This window comes from Penaeus monodon, chromosome 3 (assembly GCF_015228065.2).
Source record: "Penaeus monodon isolate SGIC_2016 chromosome 3, NSTDA_Pmon_1, whole genome shotgun sequence".
Taxonomy (NCBI): domain Eukaryota; kingdom Metazoa; phylum Arthropoda; class Malacostraca; order Decapoda; family Penaeidae; genus Penaeus; species Penaeus monodon.
The window spans coordinates 6,241,257-6,253,756 of NC_051388.1; the positions used below are offsets into that span (position 1 = coordinate 6,241,257).

The following is a 12,500-nucleotide window of genomic DNA, read 5'->3' on the forward strand; positions in this document are numbered from 1 at the left end:
GTCCACAACAAGTGATACATGTCCGAAAGCTTCTCCAAAAAAATAATTATTAATGACCATACGCAGGTTGTCGTTATTTTTTAATGCAATTGTGATATACATGCGAAAGCTTCACAATATAATATTTGCATGCTTAGGTTGCTTATTTGTTGAATTTATACATATACTAATTTAAAAATAACACCAAATATCTACACGAGATAGGTCGAGGTGTGTGTTTGTGCATAGGTGAACATTGCTGCGATAATTTAAACTCTCTGAAAAGCAAGTAACTTGGTGCCACAATCCGCCACCGTTCAACTGCGAACACATTTTGTGTTTGAAGTTTTATATTTCCCACCAAGCACCATGTTGTGGATACCCTGTATCATCCAGCGAATGTTTACAGGCGGGTTTTCTATGCCGGTAGCAGGTGCTCACCTCCTTTGAGGTATCAGCACGATTTTCTTCAGTATTCAACAATCTTGTCCAAGGTTTAGTTTACTTGTTAGGTCACGTGATCTGAAATCGATGATTTGATTGGCTGAAATCCTCTGGAAAATCGCATAAAAAGCCATCCAGAGGGCAAGATAATCACTCGTAAGCTGGATTCTTTAGAAGAAAGATGTCTCACCAACTTTCTACTCACCGCGCCCGCAAGCCTAGGAATTCCCTTGGAATCCGTGTCTTGTCTTACAACGAGGAGACAGTGGACGACCCCCAACCATCCACTTCCAGGGGATATCCTCGCTTGCGAAATGCCCTAGACCCTCTCCTCTATCTGTACTCATCCGCCGACGAAGTTGATGATGAGGTCTCAGATGAGGACTATACACCTCTGAAACTCTCAAGAACAAGTGATCTATCTGTTAAGTTTTCTATCTTTTCTTTGACTTGTAACAATACCTGGGGCTGGATTTACTAAATTCTCTCGTAAAAGCTACCACAAGTAACAATTTACGAGAAGTATCGATTCCTCAACTAGCGACGTTACGACCCATTTTCGAACGCCAACGAGAGCATAAGGGTCTCGTAGCCGTTATGACTGTATTTAGTATCGCTCAGTATCGTAGGGCTTTATTTCCTAAAAGAACGGCTCAGACGACCAATCAGCGTTAAGCTTGGAAATATCGATCAATCACTGCAGTTCATCAAAATATAAACAATGGAGCCTTCACAGATTCAAGGAAGAAAACGTCGCCCAAGTTTTCCAAGCGAAGAGCTGCATGTGTTAGTTGTTGAAGCACAGAAAAGGCAGAAGACTATTGAGGGCCCCCTTTCGTCCACGTTGACAAGCAAAATGAAGAAGATAGCTTGGGAAAGCGTGGCGGAGAAGGTAAACGCTGTGAGCTCCATCGCAAGGACTGTCAGTGAAGTTCGTGGTAAATACACAGACTAAGTCTGTGACCCCCCGCCCCCCCCAAAAAAAAACTGGCCAAGAGAAATCAAGAAAGAACGAAAACAGGCGAGTTTCATTAGTACATATCATTAGCTTAAGCAGACATTAAAGCTTCAAGATTATGTAGGAAGTGTCTTTCAAAAATCATTTGAAGTTTGCCATGACTAAAATCTCAACACAAGCCTTGCTAATCCAATACAATGACAAATAGTTACGTTATCTTATATACCATGAGCATCACAAGCTAGCATACCACCACCTTTTAGACAACAATTTACTATAGACTAAGACAATTTTTATTCCCACAATATTTAGTGTTATTTTGTTGGTCATTACCATTAAACTGAAGAGGCAAAGGTCACTGCAATTGCTTGAGTCACTGTGGTGTATCATGATCTTTCACCTAGATAACTCATATAAACCAAAGTAGTTTATTATGATTGTATCATAGGTTCATTAGAATTTCTTAAAAGTAACCATACTTATTTTTAGGTCTCCCATTGAAGTTTAAATTGAAAGAAGTATATTTTTGATTTTTATCTATCTTTGCATAACTGATAGATGAGTGTCATACAATCTAAACATGCTCAAATCATTCCCCTGAAGAAGGGTAACACCGTAACATGCTCCTAAACTTCCATAGTTATGATTCAGTGATATATACTGAACTTTAATTTTAAGTAAAATTATATTTCTGTGAATTTGCATTATATTCTTAATTTCATTTTATTATTTTATGCCAAGTGTACTATTATTATTTTCTAGGAGGTGGGCAGAGTGAACAACCAGAGCTCACACCAACTGAAGAGCTCATGTCATCAATGATCACCCAATTATGATAGAGGGCATTGGAAAGTTACTAGAGGGAGAAATGGAATCAGATACAGATGGTAAGTCATAAACAAATGATTTCCCATGAAGATTATATATATATCTATATATATATATATCTATATATATATATCTATCTATATATATCTATCTATATATCTATCTATCTATATATATCTATCTATATATATAACTATCTATCTATATATAACTATCTATCTATATATAACTATCTATCTATCTATATATATATATATATATATATATATATATATATTATAGATATATAGATTATATATATATATATATATATATAATATAGATAATATATATATATAGATATATATATATATAAGATATATATATATATATAGATATATATATAATTATTATATATATATGAATATATTATATTATATATATATAATATATAATATATATATATATATATTACTAATATAATATATAATATATATATATATATATATATATATATATATATATATATTATATATATACACTATATATATAACTAATATATAATAATATATATATATATATATATAATATAATATTAATATAAACATTAATATACATACATAATATATACATACATAATATATACATATATAATAATATATACATAATATACAACATATATATATATACATAATATATATACATACATATACATAATATATATATATATACATAATATATATATATATACATATATATATATATATATACATAATATATATATATATACATAATATATATATATACATAATATATATATATACATAATATATATATATATACATAATATATATACCACTTCATTATGATGGCTCACCTGCAAGAAAATAAAAGGTTTGATCAGTTCCTCCTTGCCGCTGCTCATCTGTATCCCACACTCACGGTATGTGGCAAATATTTTTTATAACAAAATAGTTGTCTCTTGGTACGAAGTGCTAAGAAATAGGGGTCCGTATAGGTGTATATATTACCACAGGGTGTCCAGTGGGCATAGCCCTCAGGCTAGGCGTATATATTACCACAGGGGGTCCAGGGGGTGTAGCCCCCTGGCTAGGAATATATAGATTGTAGTGTATAAATCCCACAGGGTTAAGGTTAGGTTGGTTTATTGGTTTGGACACACTGTACGATTACCACGGGGGATGTGGATTATGTGAAACCCCGGTAAAAGTTACCGAGAGTGACGCACTGAGATAGAGAAAAATGGACATTGCCATCTTGTAGAGCATAAAAAATAGACTAGGAATCAATATGAATAAATCTGCAGCGGACTCATGTTTCCCGGAAAATGAGGGAAATAGGCTCTGCATGTCACCGTTCAGAGACTAAGTCCACAACAGCCTGAAAATGGCAGAGTCCATAATTTCTCGTTTTCTATTGCTCCATTTCTTTCATTTTCTATAAATCCATTTTCTATAAGGATCGCGTTTTCCTTTGACCATAGGTCTCGCGTTTTCTGTTGACAACCATGGAAATCATTTCCGATTTGTTATTTATTTCCATCATTATTTTATATTATTTCTAACATTTCCTTTACTTTTTTTATGCTAATACATATATTTGGTTGCTCTCTCAATTGTAGTTGCGGTTTTATGTAGGTTTTCCTTATCATTTATATTATCAGATTCTTAATTATTTAACAATACTACTGCTTGTTTACCGTAATTGCCTCATATATCGGAACAATACACTCGCGGTCGCTTGCTCACTCACTCTCACTTAAGCCGGTGACATGGCAGCAGGAAGCTCCAACTTTTGTCGTCAGTGTGACATGGGGTATGTTCTTTTATATATTAGAGTAATTTGTAATTGTATTGCGTATATTTTATTTGCTCATATCATTACAATTTTACTGATAAATGTTTTTTATGGTAGGTACGGGCAATTTTGGCAGCAATACGGCGGCCACGCCGACCTCTTGCTCGATCTGTGCCGGTCGCACAAATTAATTCAGGCAGCTTTATCTTGTCCAAAGTGCGGTCAAGAATGCCGCATTTGTAATGAACATTATTTTCGGTGCGACAAATCAAAGAAAGTAAATAATAGAACAGTTAGATGCAATTTCAAAAAATCACTTTTTAAGAACACCTGGTTTGATAACAGTAAGCTCGATTTTGAGACTAACTTAAAATTCGTCAATTTGTATGTAAGAGAGGCCTTTTCCTACGAATCTGCACGGAGCGACTTTCAGTTTCCAAACAAGACTATTTGTGATTGGGCAAGCTTCTGTCGGGAGGTTTTAATTTCTTGGTGTTTAGATAATGAGTCAGACCAGATAGGAGGGCCAGGGGAAATTGTTGAAATTGATGAGAGTAAATTTGGTAAAAGAAAATATAACGTTGGTCGACTCATAGAAGGTCAGTGGGTTTTTGGAGGAGTATGCCGCAAAAGTAGGAAATTCTTTTTCGTACCTGTGCAGACGCGTGACTCTCTTACTTTGCTTAAAGTCATTAAAGAGCGAATCCACCCAGGGACAATGGTCATTAGTGATTGTTGGAAGGCATACAACTGTCTTGAAACAGAGGGCTATCAACATTTAACTGTGAATCATTCATACAATTTTGTTGACCCTGACACTAAGGCGCACACCAATACGATCGAGCGGAAATGGAGGGATGCAAAAGCCAAAGTGCCCCGCTTCGGCAGGAGGAGGTACCACTTTATTGGGTATTTGGCTAGGGCCATTTTTATGATGGCCCACCCCGAACAAAATAAGAGATTCCATCAGTTCCTCCTCGCCGCTGCTCGTCTGTACCCCCCACACTGACGGTATGTGGCAATAATTTTTTGTAACGAAATAGATGTCTCTGGGCACGAAGTGGTAAGAAATTGGGGTCCTTATAGGCGTATATATTACCACAGGGGGTCCAGGGGGCAGAGCCCCCTGGCTGGGGAATATATATATCATAGTGTATAAATCCCACAGGGTTAAGGTTAGGTTGGTTTATTGGTTAGGACGCATTGTACGATTACCACAGGGGATGTGAATTATGTGAAATCCCGTAGATTTTCCTTTGCCGACGGACGGGTTTTATTCGCGTAGACTTTTTTGAAAACTGGCGCGTAGGTCCGTAGACTTTCAATGGTGGCGGGAACGTCCGTAGAGTTTCCTTAGCCGATTTTAACCGTATTTTTGTGCTTGTTTACTTCGTTCGTCGGACAATGTTTGGCTCGGGTTTTCGAAAAATCGACTTCTTAACATTTCATAAATCACTTTCTTCGATTTCTGCAGCTTCCTATGGGCACCCAGTGCTATCCATTAACCCCCCCCCCCCTTCAACCCCCGATTCCCCACGCATCCCCCAAGATCGTTGGCGGGAGGAAAGATATAAAAAATCCGATTTTGGAACTTAGTCTCTGAGGGGGTGCGTCGCTCTCGGTAACATTTACCGAAACCCCATAGATTTTTACCAAACAAAAGTTGTATTCCCATAGAGTTTTTGAAAATTGGCGGGGATGTCCGTAGAGTTTTGATAGCCGATTTTAGTCGTTTTTTTTGTGCTTGTTCGTCGGACAAAGTTTGGCTCACATTTTCAAAAATAAATCAACTTTTTAACATTTCATACATCACTTTCTTCGATTTCTGCAGGATCCTATTGACATCCAGTGCTACCCATTACCCCCCCCCTTCAACCCCCAGTTCCCCATGCGTCCCCAAAGATCATTGAGTAAAGGAAAGACATAAAAAATCAGATTTTGGACTAGTCTCTGGGAGGGTGCATCGCTCTCGATAACAATTACCCAAATTAGATGATAGAAATATTGTCAGGGAAAGACCCGAGTCATTAGGAAACTCACCTTGAAAAATTAACCCTTATTTCTAAAAATACCATACCCAATGACCTCCTACACTTAAGCTACATCCTTATCCAGTGCATCCAAAAGAGGAAAAGGAGCAAAGGAATAAAATAAACAAATAAACAAAATCTCGTGTTTGTCCAAGAAGCGATCGTTCCCCTCAAAACGCCCTTCCCCCAATATCTTTATATAAAAAAGTATCATTTTGTACTTAATGGCCCATCAACAATTGGACCCAACCACGAGATTAAGACAAACGAGCAAATGCAATTAAACTACAACCAAGGAGACCAGCATTTAAGAGAAAATAGTGACTTACACGAATAAAATCATTTCGCTTCTAACTCAAAAATCACCAAACCTCAATAACATCTATCAACAGCCCTTTCTCACAATCCAAACAAACAAGGTCGAACCCGACAACAAGGAATAAATCAAGAGAGATAAGAGAGAAAGAAAGAAGAAAAAACTCACGGCATCGCTTCGACACTGCAGCTCGGCGGGAGGGAAGACACTGCCCGTCACTTTTATTTCGCTTATTTCAGCCTTCACGTCGATGATATATATCTCTCCTTCCTCCGGTCTCATCTCCTCGTTTGGCTCTTCCTTCTGTTCCATTTTCCGGGGTTATTGGCGATTCATGGAGGCGTAAAATAGGTACTTCTTATAGGAGATTTTTTTTGTTTCGAGAACGTGTGAGGAAGGTGCACCGATGCCATGGCGTGAGTAAAGGATAAATTGTTTTCGTACTTTCTTTTATGCTGTGATTATTTTTAATCATTTTTATTCACATTTACATGGAGTGAATTTAACATTTAATTCTAATACTTTTAGATTGATGCTTTGTTGTAAAATATTGTAACTAGGGTAGTAATATTTAAATATCTTATCTCTTATTCATGCCTTGTTGAATTCACTAATGCTAGGAAATGTTTCGTTATAATTTATTTCCGAAAATCCCCCCAAAAATATATCCTTGAAATTGTTCGACACATTACAGGATGATATTTCAGTTTTTCAGCAAATATACATGCACTTTCAAGAAAAGAAAAAAAAGCACACACACACGCGCATGCACACACGTACAAGCACACGCAAATGCGTGCGTGCACACACACGCACGTACGCACACGCACACACACACACACACACACACACATATATATATATATATATATATATATATATATATATATATATATATATATATATATATATATATACTATATATATATATATATATATATATATATATATATATATATATATATATATATATATATATATATACCTGCATAAGTACCTAGTATGCGTTGCGCACACTCACACATACTGACATAACTGCATAATTAAATCACCTTACAGTTGTGTTTATTGTTTCTTGCGTCGTTTACTCTGCATGTCGTAAATTTGCGATAGTTGCATATGTTGCTATAGTAACGTACAAGTTATTGCTGTTCTTGTCACTATGAATGTTGTTTCTGTTATTACTGTTATATGATCAACCATAATTGTCTTATTAATAATTATGTGTTTCATCATATGGCAATTATTGATGTTGTTTTTTTGTTATTAACCATTTCTGTTTTTACGTTCGTGTTGTATATGCTTTCCTTTTTCATTGTTGTCGTATATGTTATCTCATACGCTGTTATTTATGTTGTTAACGATGATACTGTTAATAATAGTAATGAAGTTGCTTTTTGCCGTTTGTTATGTGGTTGTTGCCGATCACGTTATAAATGTGTTATATGTTTATCGCACTGGAGCTTATGATGCTATTTACGTTGTTTTTGATGTCCTGAGGTCTTTTTTATGTTGAAGTTTGCGGTTGTATCATTCGTGTTTATTTTATCCTTTTTATTCTGTTTGCACAATTTATGCTTTCTCTCTCTCTCTCTCTCTCTCTCTCTCTCTCTCTCTCTCTCTCTCTCTCTCTCTCTCTCTCTCTCTCTCTCTCTCTCTCTCGCCTCCGGGCTAGTACAGTGGGAACGTGTCGGCCTCTCATCCGAGGGGCCGGCGGTTCGCGTTCCGCCCAGGCACGAGAAGTTGCAATTGTCGCCCGGAGGTTACTGCTGGGCACCACGGCGGGTAAGGGTTAGGTTCAGCCGAGTCAGCATCAGCTGACACACGTGAGCGAGTCGGCATTAGTCGACACAGGCCGGGCTCCCCTCATGGTATAGCCCGGGTGAGGCTAAGCTTCGCATATCGGACTTATCCTTATCTCTCTCTCTCTCTCCCCGTGTTTGTTTTATACTCTTCATGCTGTTTACACTGCTTATGTTTGCTATCTCTCTCTCTCTCTGTTTATTTGTTTTTATATACTCTTCATGCTGTTTACAGTGCTTATGCTTGTACTTTGTCTCTCCTCTCCTCTCTCTCTCTCTCTCTCTCTCTCTCTCTCTCTCTCTCTCTCTCTCTCTCTCTCTCTCTCTCTCTCTCTCTCTCTCTCTCTCTCTCTCTCTCTCTCTAAATTTGATTTCCATTAACTTTAGTATAAAAAAAAAATAGTTTCCCATTGAAATATACTTCCTTGCTTTTAAATAGCAACAATTTATTTCTGTACATCACTGATATTTATTTCATTGATTGAATATTTTCTGCCACATCAACATTTAAGGCCATTTAGCAGTATATACAAAATATAGGGATAGGCTGGTTCTTGGGGCCAAAATCCCCAGGATAAGTATTTTTGTTTGTAGATTTCCAGAATGGTAAAAACAAACAACTTTACCTAGACTCAAAGGTCACACAGCATTATGTTGAAGTATTGTGGCGAAAAAGGTAAACATTAGTTAGCGGGCCGGAACTTCGCAAATCTCAAACGAACAATTAGTTAACGATTTGGCTAAGTGGACAGAAGATGGGGATGAAGAAGCGAAAGAAAAGAAAAAGAGAAGATAATTAGTTGAGGCGAGGGCTGAGGTCCAAGGCAGGGGTGAACCCTACATTGGGCCTCGGTCTCCGCCTCTTAGCCCCCCCCCCCCCCGGCAACAGCGAACAAGGGATTTGGGGGACACATCATTGATAACTTTCCTTCAAGTTGTTTATTAACCTCTGTCTTTGGTGTATTTACATTGAATATGATTTTTAAATGTTTTGCACCTTGTTCTTCGTTTAAACTCCATGCCAGATTATATTTCACCTACAACCATAAGATTGTGTGTGTGTGTGTGTGTGTGTGTGTGTGTGTGTGTGTGTGTGTGTGTGTGTGTGTGTGTGTGTGTGTGTGTGTGTGTGTGTGTGTGTGTGTGTGTGTGTGTGTGTGAGTGTGGAGAGAGAGAGAGTGTGTGTGTGTGTGTGAGTGTGGAGAGAGAGAGAGAGAGAGAGAGTGTGTGTGTGTGTGTGTGTGTGTGTGTGTGTGTGTGTGTGTGTGTGTGTGTGTGTGTGTGTGTGTGTGTGTGTGTGTGTGTGTGCAGTTGTAACCCAGCTTTATATATGTAATGTTACTGAAATATGTATGCCAGTGTTATTCTATTTATCTGTTGTTATATTCTACATGCCTTGTATAATCTTATGTATTGTCACATGCCTATATTCCCACACAGACACATACATATAAGTATGTCCATTGCTTTATCTGTTTATTTGTCTCTCATTGCCACACTAGACATTCCAATGTTGTATTGTCTATTCCCTTTCACAAGAGCTATGCATTGTTGTAATACTACCTTTCATCACCAATGATTGTCATATGTCAAGGACAGGATCTATGCCCATCTTTAGACCACTGTAGGAGATGACAGGCGGACTCCCTGCGGGGAGCCAAGAAGCAACACCTCGCTCTTTGGCGCAGCCGTACTCCATCATACTCTATAATAAAAGGAGTCAAGACATCTTGGTCGTCTACCTTACCCCTAAGCTTGCCACCTACCATACTCTTGTAGGGCCCATCATTCCGGCTCTTACAGTAGTGTATGTTTTGTATGTGTGTGTTTTGTATGTGTGTGTGTGTGTGTGTGTGTGTGTGTGTGTGTGTGTGTGTGTGTGTGTGTGTGTGTGTGTGTGTGTGTGTGTGTGTGTGTGTGTGTGTGTGAGTGTGTGTGTGTGCAGTGTGTGTGTGTGTGTGTGTGTGTGTGTGTGTGTGTGTGTGTGTGTGTGTGTGTGTGTGTGTGTCCATATGTATCATGTGTCTGTGAATGTGCACATACATATATATTCTTCTCCAGCTGCTGTTTTGCTAGTTTTACCAGACATATAAATTTCTTTTATAATGTTTTACTGAATGGAGAGTCATGCCACAATGTGACATTAATGTTATATTTCCACTTTCTTTGGTACATTTTCAGCTGCAAATTCATAGCTTTGTGAACCGTATTCAGAAAAGAAGGACCTAATGGACTACGTCATCTCAAACCACCGCTGGACCGATAGTGACGTCGACAAAGGGTTCGTCCAAGGGATCACTGCTTGCTGTATGGCTGATGCATCGTCGCGCCCCCCGGCGATCCCACGCAGATATATCTCCGCATTGAAGGACCTCCGCGACGATGAGACCATCGTCATCACCCAGGCTGATAAAGGTGGTGGCATTGTTGTTATGGATAAAAGTGATTATTTACATAAAATGAACAATTTACTTTCCGATTCTACTGTTTACAGGAAAGTAACGAAAGGTGAGGGGAAGATGGAGGCTGCCAGGTTCAAGAAAAAGGCGAGGGATTTACTTCTGCGTTCAGCCGAAGGTAAACGCCTACTTCACCTGCTGGAAGAGGCCCCCCGCAACCCGTCCATGAGAGGTCTCCCGAAGGTACACAAACCAGGTGTGCCGATGAGACCGATCACCTCTGGCATTGGCAGCGCTCCCCATCGTTTAGCCAAGGTTTTGGCTAAACCCCTCTCTGGCGCTATGGGGGTCATCAGTGATTCCCACCTGAAGAACTCCGGGGACCTCATCAGACGTCTCCAGAATTCTGGGTATAGAAATAAAAAGCTTGCCAGTTTTGATGTTAAATCCCTCTTTACCAATGTACCCACAGACGAAGCAGTCCGGGCAGTCGAGAGGGTCACCAGCTCCATGACAGACGCAGAACTCCCGCTGCCGAGACACCACTTTGTTCTCCTAGTGAAGTTATGCGTGAACTTCGGATACTTCGAATTTGCTGGGGATGAATACCAGCAGATTAGTGGTCTCGCCATGGGCTCTCCCTTGAGTGCCGTCATGGCTTGCTTGTTCATGGAGACGCTGGAGAGGGATAACTACAGGGATATAATCGGCAAACATTCAACATGGCTTCGCTACGTAGATGACGTCCTCGTCATTGTCCCAGGAGGTCGTGCTTGCAACATACACTAGCGCGGCTCAACTCCGTTCACGAGAAAATCCAGTTCACCGTGGAGGAGGAGGAGAATCAGAAACTACCTTTCCTGGATACTCTGATCCATCGGGGTGACGACGACCTACGTTTCTCTGTATACAGAAAGCCTACTAATAAAGATGATTATATCCATTACTACTCCGCCCACAGCAACAAAACGAAATCTGGTGTTGTGATTGGCTTCTTCCTCAGAGCACTGAGGATCTGCAGCCCTGAATTTCTCGAGGATGAGGTTGCCTATGTAATTAGTTCTTTCATGAAACACAAATATCCCAGAGGCTTCCTGTTCAACCTCAAAAAGAAGGCAGAGAGCATACTTGCAAGAGCAGACCCCGCACCCTCTTCTAGTAATGTTCTCATTTTACCGTCATGTAACATTTCCCAGGCGATCAGCAGATACTTCGGCAAGACAGTGAGAATCGCCAGCACATCCGGGGAAAAGATACATGACTTAATACGTGACAGAAAGCAGCCCGAAAGCAACCCTTGTAGTGTTGTATATCGCATACCCTGCAGCGGTTGCGATACAGCATACTTTGGGGAAACAGGCCGTGGTTTCAGCACCAGGATCAGCGAACATCGAGCTGACATCCGTCACCATAGAACTTCCAACGCCATGGTGGTACATGTAGATGAAGCTGGACATCTACCGAACTGGAAGGATGCAGAAATAGTCCATGGAGGACTGAACAAACTAAAAAGAAAAATTATGGAAGCAGCTTACATCGCGACGGAGAGTAATGTAAACACGGCATCGGGCAGGTTCAGATTATCCAAGGTCACAGCAACAATCCTACGAGCAACGAATAGGAGGTCACAGTCAGGTATTCTGTCAGCTCACGCCTGATATATATTTTCTATGTAATTTTTCTAATGTATGTATTTCTGACGAAGACGCAGTCGAAACCGGTCAAATACATCTCTTGTATTGTGAAGATATTCATTCTCATTCATACCTTATCTCATAGCTTTGTCTTGTAATCCATAATTACTTTACAAAATTGGAGATCATGTTTATACTTCTAAATCTACCACAGTAATGTTTATTCATAATAAAACATTTTGATACTATCAATGTATACATAATCAATTTTACTTAGATAGCATACTTGAAAGATGAAGACACGAGTTGAATT

At 39.0% G+C, this 12,500-nt stretch overlaps 2 protein-coding genes across 2 annotated transcripts in view; one reads left to right on the forward strand and one right to left on the reverse strand.

Moving 5' to 3' along the window:
* Positions 1-6,755, reverse strand: part of LOC119591079 — a 73,644-nt gene extending 66,889 nt beyond the window's left edge. The window contains 1 exon segment of the mRNA XM_037939804.1: positions 6,521-6,755. Coding sequence (XP_037795732.1) covers positions 6,521-6,664 — 144 coding nt within the window. The 5' untranslated portion in view covers positions 6,665-6,755.
* Positions 3,872-5,434, forward strand: LOC119591099. The gene has a single exon (XM_037939819.1). It carries the CDS (start codon positions 3,981-3,983, stop codon positions 5,013-5,015), a length of 1,035 nt encoding a protein of 344 aa, XP_037795747.1. The 5' UTR covers positions 3,872-3,980; the 3' UTR covers positions 5,016-5,434.
* Positions 6,756-12,500: the final 5,745 nt, after the last annotated feature.